Here is a 17,487-nt window from a genome sequence, read left to right as displayed (position 1 = left end):
GGCCTAGGGGCGGGGAGACCTGGCTAGGGGGCGGGGCAAGAGGCCAAGGGGCGGAGACAGACGAGGCTTGGGGGCGTGGCGACTGTTGCTACGCTCCTAAGAGTGCTGGGGGCAGGCCCGCTCTTCTTTTACAATACAACGTGTTGCAGCCACCTAGTGCATCTAGAGCAGAAACTTAAAGCGAGGACGCGTTACCCCCTGTGGGCTCCTCGGGAATACAACACACAAAGTTTGGAGAAAGTTCAAAGGCGCTTGGGCTGACCAGTGTAGCTCTTTTCGGTTTTCCGCCCCGCCCCTCTGCGCAAGCCCCGTGAAAGTTCTCGCGCTGCCATTCGCTCTTGTTGGGGGTGGGTCCGGAACCTGTGCGCCGCGGAACCTTCGACTGCGGGTTCCAGGCTGCTCCAGGGGCGTGTTTGTGGCGCGGTTTCCGGGCAGCCCTTTTCCTTTGCATGCGGCGTTGTGTCTGGAGTTGCAGACAGCCATGGCCCCGCGGGTCTGGCGTCGACGGACCCTGGAGCGGTGTCTGAAGGAGGTCGGGAAAGCCACCAGCCAGCCGGAGTGCTTCCTCACGTAAGTGCGCCGAGTCCGGGCTCGGGGTGCGGCCCAGGTCTCCCGTGGGCGCGGGCTGCGGGCCCCCAGCAAATCCTGGAGTAGAGGGAAGGTAACGGGAAGCGTAGATCTGTTCTCCCCAAATATCAGGTAGTTTACGCCCCTCTAGCCTATCAAAATTTTTAAAATTGATAAGAGCTGGACAGTGCGGGTCTCCCAGTCGTGTGCTATGGAAATCAATCTAAGCTCAGTTATTAACGCCCGGAGGCCTCTGTTGAGTCTTAGGCACCCTCTAGCCTCTATACACACACACACGCACTAGGTTGGTTGCTCTTTTCTCCCATGTGCTCCCAAAGCACGCGTAACCCCCTGTGGGTGATACTTACCCAGGATGATGCTTACCCATCATCATACTTGATTGGAAGTTTTAACGTGTCGCTTGTCTATCAACCCTCACGACTGAGCTTCTTGAGAATTAGGACTTGCATCTCTCTTCCTGGCACAAGATCTTTATTTGTATTTTGTGGAAGGACTTAAAATTATGAAATTATGGCTCTCAGATTTATATTTCAAAGTCGATCTCTTCTCTGAGCTCCAGGCTCACAGCAACTACAGCCATATACTCTCAGCATCTTAAATTTAACAAGTCCAAAATGAACTGTTGCTTCCATTTACTCCCCTGTACTCTGCCCTCCCTGAAATTCTTTCCCCATGCTCCACCACTTGCCTTCTCTATCTTAGTAAATGGCACCTCTATCTTTCTAGTCGTTCAGACATGTAACTAAGCTACTTTCTTGATGTCTTCTTTTTTATCAATTTTACATCTAATTCCTTAGCAGATCCTGTCAGTTCTGTCTCAAAACTGTATTCCAAGTTCAACTACCTCTCATGGTATCCACTGCTCTAGCCCAGAACATTTCATCATCATCCTTTGCCTGGACAGCTGCATTAGCCTCCTAATCACCCTAATTTCATTCCTTTTCCTCCATAGGCCATCTTTACAAAGTGTAAATTATATCATTTTGTTCCTCTGCTTAAAACCTGATGTCTTCTCTTTGCACTTAAAATGGCAAACTCTTACCTCTGAGCTCTGCATGATTTGGTTCCCACCTACCTCTCTAACCTTACCTGCCTCCTTCACCACACTGCATCCATGCTGGCCTTTCTGTTCCTCAGACTCACCAAGCTCGTGTCTGTCGTAGGAAGTTTGTTCTTACTATTTCTTCTGCCTAGAATACATGTTTCTAGATCTTTGTAAGACTGTCTTCTTATGTATAGGTCTCATCTCAGATGGCATATCCTCAGGGATGTATTTTCTGACCTCTCTTGCTAAAACAAGTGTTGACCATTGGCTGACTGAATGAATAGAGTGGTATATAATATAGCAGAATTGAAAATTTAAGGCTAAGATTCACTACATATCTCTAGGCAAATAGATCTGTAATGATTTTCATGTCTAAAATCCATACAGCAGATTCACAGATATTTAGTTGACATATTTTATACATTAATGTGGCTCATCAGCAAGATGATACACTCTTGGGGGCTAGAATCTATACTTAAAATTGACATTTCATTCAAATTTGACTTTGCACAAGAGTTGGGCTTTTTTTTCTTTTAATTCAGAGTGCTGTGAAATTACCACCTGTTATTATAAATCTCATTTAACTTCCTTCTCCCGATTCCTTAATAGGATTCAAGATGAATTGGCATCAAACTTCACTTCTTTAACAAAAGTACTTTATGACTTTAATAAAATACTAGAGAATGGCAGAATCCATGGAAGCTGTTTAAAAAAACTGGTGATAGACAATTTTGACGATGAGCAGATTTGGCAACAACTGGAATTGCAAAATGAACCAATTTTACAGTACTTCCAGAATGCAATTAGTGAAACCATTAAAGATGAAGACATCAGTCTTCTCCCAGAGAATGAGGACCAGGAGTGTGAAGAGGATGGCTCAGACATGGAGGCTGACGGCCAGGAGGACCTAGAACAAGATTTGGAGGAGGACGAAGTGTCAGACCTGAGTGGTGATGATCCTAAAGGGGATGAGAGAGCTAAAAACTCTAGCAAATTTGACCTAAGAGAAAGTCCCGTTTTCAGTGATGAGGATTCTGATCTTGACTTTGATATCAGCAAACTGGAACAGCAGAGCAAGGTGCAAAACCAAGTGCCTAGGAAACCAAGAGAAAAGTCCATAGTAGATGATAAATTCTTCAAACTATCTGAAATGGAGACCTTTTTAGAAAACATGGAAAAAGAAGAGGAACAAAAAGAGGAGGAGGAGGAGGAGAAAGATATTGACTTTTTTGAAGATGTTGATTCTGATGAAGATGAGGGAGGACTGTTTGGAAGTCAAAACGTTAAGGTAAAGTTTTGGGGAGAGGAGAGAAAGAAAGCACTTTCTGCCTTCTCAAATTAGATTTGTTCTGTTTTTCGAGAAAGGGTTTAAAACACTTCAGAACTCACTAGGGCATAAGTGAAATATTTAGATCAGTTGAAAAAAATTGACTGGAAAAATTAAACTAAAGTCATCATTTCCTTATTACAAAATACTTGTTTTGTAGCTAAGAAGCATAATCACACATTTTAGAGATATTCAGAATTTTCCTTCAAACATATATTTTCACCAAGCGCTAAAAATAATAATAAAAGGAAGGCATTTGTATACTTTATTTAGGCTGCGATATTTTGAGAATAACTGTAGTTGGAAGATTTAGATATATGGAATATTGTACTCTATCATTTCAGTTATAAATGAATCTATACTTAGATTCAGGTTGTATGTTCTGATAGTTCTTATGGTTTTATGGTAGTGTTATTAGTTTCCAATTTGCCCTAATAACTATTTTTAGCTTATAATGTTAAAGTTAGAGAGCTGTGTATATACACAGACAATACACATACACACATATGCATGTTTTAATGCATTTTTCTGTCCTTAATTAAAAGTTTTAAAAGTCCTTTTATTTTAGTCAGGTAAAAGTTCCAGAAACCTGAAATACAAAGATTTTTTTGATCCAGTTGAAAGTGATGAAGACATAGCGAGTGCTCATGATGATGAGCTGGGTTCAAATGAAGAAGAGGAAGAAATTGCTGAGGAAGAAGAAGAAAGCATTTCTGAAATGTGAGTATTTTGAATTATCCTTTACATTGTAGACTGGAGCGGCCCAATCATATACGTGTACTCATAGTTGTCAAATATGTTTATCCTAAGAAGTTAGATTCTCTAAGATCAAATAGTAAATTCTCTAAGCTCAGATAGTCTCAAGATAGCCCAAAGAAAGTCTCTGAATTTAGAGACATCAGAGGTCATCTCATGAAGATAAAGATTACTGGCAGTAGCAATCAAACCTTTATTACAAGGAGCTTTGATTTATTTTTTGTGCCAATAAAAATCCCCTGTTATTTTTGTGAAATAAGTTTGTATTGTAGATTGATGAATAATTTATTTTCTGTATGTTGGATGCTTTTTGTTCTATTTCACCTAAATAATTCCTTGTTGTACCTTAATAACTGAATGACTTTAGAAGTTCTGAATAGTCGATTGCATTGGGTGTACGAAAGAAAAACTTTTATTACTAGAAAGTTTGTTCCTTTTTGTTTTCCTAATGAAAAGTAGTGTGTTTCCTGTCATAAGTGTTTTGATATTATAGGGATGAAGATAATGATCTTGAAGAAGGTGAAGACAGTAAACAACATAAAGAAACCTTGAAAAGAGTGACCTTTGCTTTGCCAGATGATGAGGATACTGAAGATACAAATATCTTAAGTGTTAAGAAAGATTCTGATGAAGTTAAATCCTCTTTTGAAAAAAGACAGGAAAAGGTAATTATTAGGAATTTAAATGCTTAAATTTAAATTTAAAGTCTATAGAACTTAGAGGCTAGTAACTAATCTCCATTTTTTTGGTGGAACTCTTAATTATCCTTTAAGAAAACAAAACAAAAATCTTGCTGCTACTCTCTAAAGCACATTGTATAGAGATGCCCATGTGGAAAGCAGCTAATTTGCAAAAAATCGGCGCTGCATTTCCCAACCTGAGGCTTTCAATTTCGGGCCCATGTATAAAACATGTTTCTTTTCTCTGTCCTTGGTGTCTTTATACCTGTGGCATGTCTTTCTTGATTAGCTGTCCTGTGGACCTCTCCTTATAACTCTTTCAGCTGCTCTTAAGGATACTAGGGTGCTCTGCACATGGCTTTTGTGAGTGCTACATAGCCTGAATTTTAATACCATCTCAAACTCATCTTCCAAAGTTGATACAAATTATTTCATTGTGACATAATTTCAGACAAATGAAAGGTCATTTGAAAATTATAGACATAGTCTGGCTCCAATCATTTGGCTCTATCATTTAACCACCTTAGAATTATGTCACACAATTAGAAGTGAGAATAGGCAAATAACCAAAGATACCAAGGAGATCAAAAGAATTATTAAAAAAAGAGAATCTGAATTAAATCCATGATTGTCAGATTGTCCCCAGAAGAGAAAGTCTAAAGAAAAAAAAGCACCATAAAAGAAAATAAGAAATTTGTCAATGAGTTAGTGTCCTCCTCTGCCTGCCTACCACTCCCATTCTTCCCCCCTCAAACAAGAAAAGGAGATTTAGTTTTACTGGGGAAGTATATCAGACTTTCAAGAAATAGATAATTTAATGCTGTTTAATCAATTCCCATATGTAAAGAGTAAAGTAAAGCTTCCAAACTTTTTTCTTGTGAAGCTGTTATAACATGAATACCCAACCAAACCTGACAAAGGTAGCATTAAAACACACGTACAGTCGCATTTATGCAAAAATCCAAAGAGCACAATGAAAGAGTCATGCCGCCACAACCAAGTGGGCCTCATTCTCTTGACTCAGTATTAGGAAATCTATTAATTTAAATCTTGGTTAAGGAGAAAAACTGTATGGTCACCTCCATATATGTCAAAAAGACATTTGATAAAATTCAATATCCATTCCTAATTTTTTTTACTCCTAGTGAAATGCAGATACATCTAGCCAAAAGGTGCCATCTTGTTTAATGGAGAAATTCTAGAGACATCCCTTTAAAATCAAGAATAAGACAAAATGTCCCCTCTTAGTATTACCACTGTTATTTAACATTCTCTTAGAAGTGTTAGCCAGAGCAACTACAAAAGAGAAAGATAAGAGGTAAGAAAAACTGAAACAAAAGCATTAATATTTGCAGTGGATACTGGAAAAACCAAGCAGATGAACTGAAAGGCTATTAGGAAAAATAAGAGAATTCAGGAAGGTAGCTGAATAAGCTGGTATTTTATACACAAAAGTCATTACAGATATTGTCTTTTAGAAGTTGGAGATAGTTAGGATTTGGAGTATGGGATCAAAAGAGACTCCATTAGATACTAATGTTCTAATCAAAAAAATTTACCTAATCTTGGAATGCTCTAATAATTAAAATTGGTAGTAGCTTGTGTACAGATAGGTCGTTTGGCTGGAATAGAGCCCAGAAATATAACCAAATGCTTCTGGGGAAATTTACTATATTATAAACATGACATTTAAAATCAGTGGGGAAAAGAGATCATGTGCAGCTCCTCACCCCACCTCAGACAACAGGAATGGGAAGGCACTATTGGCATAATTAAGACAAGAACAAACCAGAGTTGTATTGAAGAACAATAAATACATTTCTTGCTTTCCCGCTTTTAAAAATATTAATTGCTTTTACACAACTATAAGTCTAATTTGTGTCCTAAGTGTATAGTAACTCCTTTTGTCTCTTTCTTAGATGAATGAAAAAATTGCATCTTTAGAAAAAGAGTTGTTGGAAAAAAAACCTTGGCAGCTTCAAGGGGAAGTGACAGCACAAAAGCGGCCAGAGAACAGCCTCCTGGAAGAGACCTTGCACTTTGACCACGCGGTCCGCATGGGTGCGTGGGCCCGCAGGCTTCTGCAAGTGTTCCCTTGTGTCCTTTTTCCATGGTTCTGTTCCATAGAAAGATTTGGGGGTGATATTCATCCTTTTCTTCTACTTTTTTATTTTAAAATCTTGCAGGCATACAGAAAAGTTGAAAAAATAGTATAGCAAACATATGTATCACCACTGAGCTAGATTCACCAGTTGTTAACATTTTGCAGTATTTGCTTTCTCCCCTATGTATGTGTGTGATTGTATGTATGTACCTTTTTCCCTGAATCATTTGAAAGTTGCCAATATCATGATGCTTCATTTCACTCTGAAGTATTTTTAGATATATCTTCTAAGAACTTGGACATTCTCCTATATAGCTACAATGCCATTAATTCAAGAATTACTGATACATTAATGTTGTCATTGTCCTCTGATTCAATTGTGAACGCCAGCCAGAAACCCTGGTCATCTCATCAAATTCTTTTTTGTACTCATTAAGTCAAAATGAATTGCTAGAGAGAATGGAAAAGAGGGAGAGACTCGCCAGGTGCATGAGTAAAAGTGTTAGCACTCACTACCATATATATTCTAGTTTATGGCTCTCAAACTGGAGGGAGCATCAGAGGGCTAGTTAAAACACAGATAGGTGTCCTCTTCCACCTACTTTTCTGATTCGGGAGGTGTGAGATGGGGCCCAAGTATTTACATTTCTAACAAGTCCAAGGGTTGTTGATGCTGCTGGTTCAAGGACTACCCTTTGAGAACCACTGGTCTAGTTTATATCTACTTAATGAGTACATTTCATATTTCCTTTAGCACCTGTGATCACAGAGGAAACTACCCTTCAACTAGAAGATATCATTAAGCAGAGAATAAGAGATCAGGTCAGTAAGAATGAAATTTAACTTAATTTAAAATTCACTGGAAATTATATGAGAGTATTTTGGGAGTCGGAATAATGCTCTGCTTTCATAGAAATTTTGTTTTTCTCAGTTTTTCATTTAAAAGTCATAAATCTAGGCTAGGAGTGTCCTCAACTTTTGTTGTGTGAGGTGCTGCCGTTCACTAGTGCCCAGGAAAGACAGGTGTTGTGGGGCTGGCCCCGTGGCTTGGCGGTTAGGTGCGTGCGCTCCGCTGCTGGCGGCCCAGGGTTCGATCCTGGGCGCGCACCGATGCGCCACTTCTCCGGCCATGCTGGGGCCACGTCCCACATACAGCGGCTAGAAGGATGTGCAGCTATGACCTACAACTATCTGCTGGGGCTTTGGGGGAAAAAATAAATAAATAAAAAATTAAAAAAAAAAAAAAAAAAAGACCGATGTTGTGCCTGAGGAGAAAGGGGTAACAAGCCATTGCCAGTCTCCCCTGCACCGTGCTGACCTGTAGTGTGGTGTGGGATGAAGCTGATGGAGGGTAGCAGGTGTGATGATTGGTGTCTGATTTGACATGGTCACACCCAGGACCCTTGGTCTAGACATAGTATCTGGTGCGACAGACCTGGCAAGGAGTTTTTAAGAATTGATCTTATTTTGTAAACTTAGGATAAAACTTGCATATATGACATGTTCTGTAAGAGATCGTTTTATAACGTGTAGAATTTTAGCTTACACTTTTGCGTCTGAAATATACACTATATACAGAATATCTTTAAATTTTAAATGAAATGAGACAAACTCAAATCTTGACTTTTAAACAAACCGTGATAGGGAAATATGGAATTAAAGTTGGTAACCAGGAGAAAGACACATTTAAAGCAAAAACAAAATGGATACTCGAGTAATGTCCTCTTTGCCTTTCATGATACTTATTCTTTGTGACTTGAATAGTCATTTCAGAGGTTAAAAATTACTTCTTTTTTGCTATAGTTTGCTTCTTCTGGAATAATAATGTTCCAGAGGAAGATTAAGTGAGCCTAGAAAGAAATTATAGATTGTGTTAATTTATATTCCACCTGCCTTCCCTATTTTAGGCTTGGGATGATGTAGTACGTAAAGAAAAACCTAAAGAGGATGCATATGAATATAAAAAGCGTTTAACGTTAGACCATGAGAAGAGTAAATTGAGCCTTGCTGAAATTTATGAACAGGAATATATCAAACTCAACCAGGTAAGGAAGCCTTTAAGGCAAAACAATTGTTTTTAAAGGAAGAGAAGTAGAGACCCAGCTCTGCTGGCTCTACTGTGACGATTGAAATTCATGAAACACAGAAACCTTGAGCTCTTGGGTCACCTCGTTTAGAAATAGAGGGGTTATAATGTTCCCACTGAATGCTGGGGGGGCGGTTTGTGGTTTGTCACTGGTCATCTGATTTTTTCACAGCTAGTTCACTTTCCAGCAATTGTTACAGTAGTGCTACAATTTTAAAATCATTTCTCATTCATACTTTTGAACTTACTGACATATTTTATCGGATTATCTGTGAATTCATTCAGATTTTTGGGTCTGGTAGGTTTTTGTTTTTTGGTTCTTTTTACGTAGAGATTCTTAAAAAAAAATCGGGTTGAATAGGACAAAGTCATATTTCCAAAAATATTATATTCCTAATATAATAATTGAATTATTCCTTCACATTTGATTTATTGGAAGTGTGGTCAATGTGTGCTTGAGGATGAGATGGTATTTTTATTCTGCAAAGGCCATTTAAGATTTCTACCAGATTTAGTTAGTTAATGCCACTTAAGCAGCGACAGCGAGCAGTGCCTTTGACGCCACTGTGAAGTTGAAGAACAGAAAGATTTGAATTAAAATTCTCTCCGGCTGCTTTGCAACCCTAGGTGGTAGATGAGAGAACATGTGTACAGCCTCAGTCGATGCTTATTGAACATCACCTGATTACTTTGAGGAGATTCAGTAAATACAGAAAGTATTTGGTAACCATGAGAGTTAAAAATTAAACTAAGTATGTAATGCAACAGCTTGTACCAGCTTTGTAAATGTTAGTTTTATTTATATCTTGGAAGTCAACAGCCAGTTCACAAGTTTGTGAGTATGGACTTAATTTAGGCTAATTCTAGAACCATTCCATTAAGAGTTAGTCTGGGGATGACGATCAGTATTTCCCAAAGTTTGGTATCCAAATTAGAGGTAATAAACAAGATGATGTGCTGGTAAACAGCACATGAAGGAATCTTTAATCTTAGTTGTATGTGTGTGATTTCACAGGACTTACTACCTGGGATGAGGCAAAAACACATGTTTGGGATAAAAATATGAGTTAAGTTAAAATAGTAAGAAGCAGTAACAAGTGTTTGGACATAGCTGTAAGGTGGGCTCTGATGACAGACAGTGGGAACACAGACCTGGATGCATCTCTGGCACCAGGGTCGTGGAAGCAAAGAGCCATTTGCTTCTCAGTTCTGGCTATTTTTGTTTATTTCTTTTGCTTATGTCTTAATTAAAAAGCAAGCAAATAAAAACTGTCCTAGCCTTCTAGAATAAGCATTTTGGGCAGGGGGAAAAGGGAAGTATAAAGTTTGCCTTTTCTCCTCAGAATGAAAACTGCTGTCGAGTTTTTGTGTGATTTAGAATAAATCTTTAACAAATTTTATATAAATAAAAGAAAACAAAGTCCCTCAATCCAAATGGATATTTGGATAATTTTTGTGAAGTCTACATTAACACCTTAGTTCTTTTTTTTTTTTCAATTGAGGTGAGATTCACATAACATAGAATTGGCCATTTTAAAGTAAACAATTCAGGGGCATTTAGTATATGCACAGTGTTTTGCAACCACTATCTCTATCCAGTTCCAAAACGTTTTCGTCACCTCAAAATAAATTTCCATACCCATTGAGCCGTTGCTTCCCATTCTTCCCTCACCCCTGCCCCTGATGACCACCAATCTGCATTCATTCTCTATGGGTTTACTTATTCTAGATATTTCATGTAAGTGGAATCATATAATATGTGACCTTTTGCGTCTGACTTCTTTCACTTAGCATAATGTTTTCAAGATTGTGGCATGTGTCAGTACTTCATTTCTTTTTTATGGCTAAATAAAATTCCATTGTATGTACATACCACAGTTTACTTATCCACTCATTAGTTGATGAGCATTTGGGCTCTTTCTAGCTTTTGGCTATTGTGAATAGTGCTGCTCTGGACATATGTGTACGTTTATTTGTTTGAGTACCTATTTTTAATTCTCTTGGGTATATACCTAAGAGTGGAATTGCAGGGTCATATGGTAATTCTCTGTTAAACTTTTTGAGGAATTACCAAACTTGTTTCAACTCTGACTGCACCATTTTACATTCTCACCAATGATGCACAAGAGTTCCAGTTCCTCCACATCGTCGCCAACACTTATTACTTTCCCCTTTTTTTTAAATGATAGCCATCCTAGTGGGAATAGCTTAGTTCTTGAGAGAAATAAATACCAAGAGAATTAAATGATAAGTTCTAAATGTTAGAGGTAATGGTTGCTGCAGCTCCTCAAGTGCACATCACATTTCTTCTCTTAGGGGCTGGCACCATTGTGGTATTGATAACTTGAGTTTTGCCTGGGTATATTCCTTTGGAGCTGAAGCCTTAATGATGAGAAATGGGGAATACCTATTGTCATTGGCCTTCAGCGTTTTGTCCTGTGCTGTATATTAAGCTGCTTAGTCTGATGTTGTTGAATTTATTCCCTAAGCAAAAAACAGCAGAAGAAGAAAATCCAGAGCACGTAGAAATTCAGAAGATGATGGATTCCCTCTTCTTAAAATTGGATGCCCTCTCAAACTTTCACTTCATCCCTAAACCGGTAAGTGTGTTAACATTTCAGTGTGTAGATAGAGCAGATGTGAGCTTGTGTCAGTCTGGCTCTGTATTTGGTTTTAGGATAGAAACCTGCAGGGATTCCCTGTAAATTACAGGCAGGGCCTCCCATGAGAAAGGCTCATGTCTGAGCTCATGACAATTCTGGCTTCGCCCCTGCTGATCCAGGCTGATCTCCAGTGGGCCCTTGCCAGACCCTCAGCCTTAGCCACAGGGTTTCCTCTTTCTCGCCCTTTCTCCTGGTTTGGTCTTCAGTTGCATTTTCGTCTGTGATTGGTCTGGACAATGTGATGTCCAGACCTGGCATGGACTGAATACTTGCTATGTGCCGTATTAGGTCCTTTGTGGACATTAACTCCTTTCCTCCCGTTTTTTTGAGACATAATTGACATATAACATTGTATAAGTTTAAGATGTACAACATAATGATTTGACATATGTATATTTTGCAAAATGATTACCACAATGTTTAGTTAACACCCGTCACCTCACATAGTTAGAATTTTTTTTTTCTTGTGATGAGAACTTTTAAGACCTACTCTCTTAGCAACTTTCATATGTACAATACAGTCTTGTGGACTGTAGTTATCATGCAGTGGTGGCCTAGATTCCCAGGACTTATTTATCTTATAGCTGGAAGTTTGTCCCTTTTGACCACCTTCACCCATTTCCCCCACTGCTGCAGCTCGGGCAGCCACCAGTCTGTTCTCTGTTTCTATCAGTAATTTTTTTTAGATTCCACATCTGAGTGGCATTGTACAGTATTTGTCTTTCTCTGTCTGACTGACTTCACTTAGCATAATGCCTTTAAGGTCCATCCATGTTGTTGCAAATGGCAGAATTTCCTTTTTACTGCTCAATAATATTCCATATACACACAGTGGAATATTATTCAGCAGTATATGTATCTATATATATACTGATGCACACTTAGGTTGTTTCCATGTCTTGGTTGTTGTAAAAAATGCTGTAATGAACATGGAGGTGCAGTTATTTCTTTGAGCCAGACAGAGCTTTCAGCTTGGCTCTGCAGATGGGCTGGTTGGGATCTCTACTCAGGTGCTGCTGTGAGGAGGAACGCGGTCTGCCAAGATCAGAGCGCTGTTTGCTGTAAGCCCTGCCCCTGTTCTCTGTCCCAGCCTGATCCCCAGTGGTCAATCCCTGCAGATATTCTCAGTGATCCATGTGAGGCAGACATGATTGGGCCTACCCAGAAGCGTCCTGCAACGCTAGGGAGCTGGAAGTTCACCGTGTGCTCTCTTTTCCCGCTGGAGAAACTGTAGGGCCAGAGGGGCCTTCTCAGTGGGTGCTGTGCCAGCCGGCGGGAGGGATGATGTGGTCATAGTGTAGCCTCTCTTTTTTCCCTTCTAATGCGGTCCGTCTCAGTCTCTGGTCCAGAGAGTTGCTTCAGCCTCATACCTTGGTTCTGGGCTTTTCAAAATGGTGTCTTTTCTATGGATAGTGCTAGTTGGTTTGGTGAGGAGGACTAAAGTTGGAATCGACTTATGTCACCATCTTGATGACGTCAGTGCCCCTGTACTTTAACTCTTAATCCACAAGACACTGAGGCAGATATTACTCTTTCTGTTTTGCAGATGAGGAAACCAAGGCTTAGGAGGTGGGAGGGTCAGATCTAACTCTGGGCCCATGTTCTCTCTGCTGCGTGTTGCTCCCTGGGCCAGCCCCAAACATGTCTAGTGCTCTCCCTCTCTGCCTGTTTGACTCCCACCCAGACTTGGCCCAGTGCCTGTCTACTCCTTGAAGCTTCCTGTCCTACTCACCACTTTCTGTGAAGCCATGCAACATGCTTGTACCATCCTTTTGGTGCTTGCTCACCTATCGCCCCTTGGTGTCTCTTGTGGTATTGTCCGGAAATGGGATGTCATGAATCAGGGACTAGTCTAGAAGTCAGAAACCTGAGTCTGATTCTGCCCCTAACTAGATTTGTGATTTAGGCAGATCGCTTCACATTTAATCTATACAGAAGTGGTAATCTCCAAGATCCTTTCTGATTCTTGAATGGTTAGGTGATTTTTTCTGTGCGAGTATTTTGTCTTCTCAAACAGACAATCAGCTTTTATCACCTGCTTTTTTGTTTTTGTTTAATTGAGGTGTAATTTATATGATGGTAAGTTTTTGGTGGCAGGAACCATCTTTAGATTCCCAAAGTGCCTAGTTTGGGCTGTGTACAGTTTGGGCTGTGTAAAATAAACAGATGAAGGGAAGAGAGAAATCTCTCAACCCTTCTTGGCCAGCAGGTCTTACTGTGAAAAAAGTCTTACTGATATGAAGGACTCCATCCCTTCCCGTGCCTTATGAGAAGGCTCCTTCCCACCCCTCTAGTCTCCGTAACTTGCTATCCCCCGGCCATACTGGTCTTCTGGTACCTTCAGCTGGCGAAGTGCCTCCTTCCTTGTGCCTTCCTGCTGGGCTCTCCCCCAGGCCCATTAGGCTGCCCTTCCTCTTTTCCATGGCTGGCTCCTTCCTATCTCTGAAGTCTCACACCAAACGCCCCCTCCCTCTCTCTGCATTTGTCCCTACTCTGCTCCTTTCCCTCATTGCACCATAGCACAATTGCAGTCTTTGGTTGATTGTTCATTGTTCTCTACTCATTTTCAAGCCAGCACGAATGTATTTTGTTCACTGCCATTTCACTGCTGTGCTCATCACACTAGCATAGAACCTGACGTGGGGAAGTACTCAGACATTCCTTGGAATCTTGGAATTGAAAAATGAATGTATTTGTGTCTGCCTGCCCCAGTTTAAAAGCCTGTCTTACTTATTTTCTTCTTCAGAAATGTAGAATTTCTGATATAGGTTCCCCCTCAGGCTGGTACTTCAGGGGCCATCTCTGTAGACTCTGTTAACCTTAGTCATCATTTTTTTGTTATTTTTTTTGAGTTGTCTCCATTTTCTCCATGTTTCTCTTTAAATTGTGGAATGGAACACACTGTTTCCCGTAAATAGTTGAACAGTGGTCCAGTGGAAGAAATGATTTGTTCCACACTCTGACATTTTTCTCTTACTTAGAATCCAAGATTCTGTTGTGTTTATGACTTGTTTTGTTGTTTCTGTAGTTTCCTGGGGCACATATCTGCCCAGTTAACTGGAAGATGGACAGGATAGGGCTGTGACAAGGAGAATGAGTGTGCGAAGGAGGCAGTGATGCGCTTTGCTGTAGAGCCCCTTTCTCCTGAGTCTCAATTCCACGCTGTCTCCAGGACACCTGCTCTTTCCCACACTTCATCCTTTACTCCACTCTGGCCAACAGTCCCTGTCCCCAGCTGCCCCTCACAGAGGTGTGTCAGTTAGATGTAAAGAACATTAGTGTAAGTGTTAGATAAATCATCACTCTTGTCCTTTTATTACCATGATCACTATGAAACAGGTTTTAATGTCTGAATTTCTTGGGTAGTTCTTTCAAAAAAAGAAAAAAAACAAATAGTCCTTCAGTTAGTGTTGCATTCTTTTCTCCTTTTTATAATTGATAGGTTTGATTTATTTTGATACCATTTTAGTTTTCCAAAACAGTTCTTCCTATTAAATGTAGTGTCTCTTTTCTAGCCTGTTCCAGAGATTAAAGTTGTCTCAAATCTGCCAGCCATAACCATGGAGGAGGTGGCCCCAGTGAGCGTTAGCGACGCAGCTCTCCTGGCGCCAGAGGAAGTCAAGGTAAGAAGCCAATGTTGAGACGTTAAATATCTGTTTATAAATTAGTTGTTTATAGCCAGGTCTCTGTTTATTTAAGGTCGTTTTCCTTGAGTTTGTAGTTTTTATTCTGATGTATCAGCAGTTTCTAAGTATAATCAAACTAATAATGTTATATAATATTCAAATACCAGTCTTCTATAATCAGCTATTATTATGAGGGTGCAGGTATAAGAATTATTATAAAAGCTATTTGTAAATAATCCAGTATCAGTATCTTGTTATAATCCAGTTTGAATACTAGCAGTGATGTTAGATTTAAAACAAATTGGTTGTACATTAGTAATCCTTTATCAGCATTTTCCCCCTTATTTTATCCATTTAATGATTATGAGTAATGGGATCGGGGTCTGGAATAGAGCACATGGGTATTGAAAGAATGCAGGCAGTCTCTGCCCTGTGAACATTGAAGCTCATGCCTTACACGGTAATGATGGTTTCTGCCAGCCTCGTCTTCCTGGCTGGCCAAGCAGCATGGCCCTCTTTTTTCCCTCCTCACTTGCTTTGCTACACCCACACCCACCCCTTCAGAACCTCTGCTACCTCTGCAAGTGACAGCCTGGGCAGGCTAGGCTGGCAGCTGAGGAGGAAAGAGAGGAAATTGATTCTCACTGGATAGATGTTTCCCTTCTGTCTCTGGGAGCCCCTGCTGTCAGCTCAGTGGCTGTCATCAGCAGCTTAGCACTGGGGCTGCCTCAGGCGTGTCCCTGGAGCCCAGGCTGGAATCTAAGTGCTGTGGGGACTTGCTTCTCTAGGACTGGCAGCTTGACAGCTGAGCTCTCCAGGCTGCCTTTGTGAAGTAGTTTGGGAACTGAACCGCCACTATAAGAGTCTGTTCTGTCAGAGAATGCATTCCAGGTCTCAAAGAGCTGAGTTACCAAAGCTCTTTGAAACACAGGTGGGGATTGCTCTGTGTACACACACTTGGCTGTAGACATACAGCCCATCAGCCACATTCTGTGGAATTGCTTCTCTTCCAATTCCCTGAGTTGATGTTAGGTTAGATTAACTCTCATGCTGGTGGTTATTTTTTAATAGGAAAAAAATAAAGCTGGAGATATAAAAACAGCTGCTGAGAAAACAGCTACAGACAAGAAACGAGAACGGAGGAAAAAGAAATATCAGAAGCATATGAAAATAAAAGAGAAGGAAAAGCGGAGAAAACTGCTTGAAAAGAGCAACCCAGACCAAGCAGGGAAATACACGAAGGCAGTGGCTTCAGAGAAGATAAAACAGCTGACCAAAACAGGCAGAGCTTCGCTACTAAAGGTAAGGGTGTGGGAAAGAAAACTACTGAAGGGGGCCTTTGGTAGGAAGCAGATGGCGAGCTGTAGGTGACGGTGCTCGACTGGAGCCACTGAGCCAGCAACACTGCCTGCCCACGCCCGCCTGGGGAGGAGAGGCCTCCTGTGACTGGCTGGAATAGCAGCCTTCCCTCTCTCGGGTTTTTAATGGAAGGTCCTCACAGTCCCCTGGGTTGTGGCAGTAGTTTTTCTTGACTCCCTTCTCTTTTAAATAACAAGAACAGTGCAGCAGCATAGAATGTGTATGACACCTCCATGCTAACTAGTTTAATTTCTCATAATTTCTTCTAGTCCCTTTTCATATGTATACTTTTATGCATTGTAATCACTTGGCTTCTTTTACTCATGAGCATGTTTTATAGCATGAGCATGTATTATTTTTAATTGCAGGATGAAGGTAAAGACAAAGCATTAAAGTCCTCTCAAGCATTCTTTTCTAAGTTACAAGATCAAGTCAAAATGCAAATCAATGATGCAAAGAAAACGGAGAAGAAAAAGAAGAAAAGACAGGATATTTCTGTTCATAAGTTAAAGCTGTAATATATGTTGAATATAATGTAAATATTAATGTGTAAGCTTATATTCTGTCATTGTTTTGTTTCATAATAAAATTTTTGAGAACTTTTCTTTGCACAGATGGCAGATATTTGAGAATTCCAGTTTGAAAAGACAAAACTCCAGACTGTCTCTGGAAAGCCCTGTCTTGCTTTCTCTGGGTGTGAGGCGGGACCTAGTTCCCAAGGCCCTTCCCGCAGTGTGCTCTCGCTAGGGCCAGGGTGAAGGCCAGCTCGGGCATGCCAGCTGCTGAGCAAGAGCTGGCCTGCAGGCTGAGAAGGGCACAGGAGCCGGCCACGCCGTCACAACCAGCTGTCTACAGCAGAGGTCCTCACTCTTTAGAGTCTTGATTTTCTTCTCCCACTCCCCTGTCATCCTTTCACAAAATTGAGATTTTTGGCCTTATGTCTTTCCCCTTGGGAGATGATATGATGTCACCTGACCAAAGGTTTCACTTAGGCTATAGAGCAGCGTCCGGTCAGATGCACAGAGGACAGCTGTGATCCTGATGTGATAGAAGGTGAACACAGCCAGGAAGCTAGACTGGCAGTCTGTGGAGAGTCTTCCCTGACCACCAGTACTCTTTGTTTCAACCTCCCCATCCAGGGAAAACTGCTTTTTGTTGGGATCTCATATTATGCTTTGATGGAAATGCCTTAAGCCTGGGTGGAAAATGAGAACTAAGCTTCAGTTAAAGCAATAGGGAAAGCCCTTGTAGGT

The 17,487-nt window shown here is 40.5% G+C and overlaps 1 protein-coding gene across 1 annotated transcript; it reads left to right on the top strand.

Moving 5' to 3' along the window:
• Positions 1-448: 448 nt before the first annotated feature.
• MPHOSPH10 (M-phase phosphoprotein 10) lies at positions 449-16,839 on the top strand. The gene is made up of 11 exons (XM_058542275.1): positions 449-570; positions 2,243-2,921; positions 3,529-3,680; positions 4,210-4,381; positions 6,316-6,457; positions 7,255-7,322; positions 8,408-8,545; positions 11,076-11,186; positions 14,765-14,872; positions 15,947-16,177; positions 16,603-16,839. The coding sequence occupies exons 1-11, from the start codon at positions 482-484 to the stop codon at positions 16,750-16,752; spliced, it is 2,040 nt and encodes a 679-aa protein (XP_058398258.1). The 5' UTR covers positions 449-481; the 3' UTR covers positions 16,753-16,839.
• Positions 16,840-17,487: the final 648 nt, after the last annotated feature.

This window comes from Diceros bicornis, chromosome 5 (assembly GCF_020826845.1).
Source record: "Diceros bicornis minor isolate mBicDic1 chromosome 5, mDicBic1.mat.cur, whole genome shotgun sequence".
NCBI lineage: Eukaryota > Metazoa > Chordata > Mammalia > Perissodactyla > Rhinocerotidae > Diceros > Diceros bicornis.
Note: the sequence above shows the minus strand (reverse complement) of the source record. Positions and strands in the feature narration are given on the sequence as shown.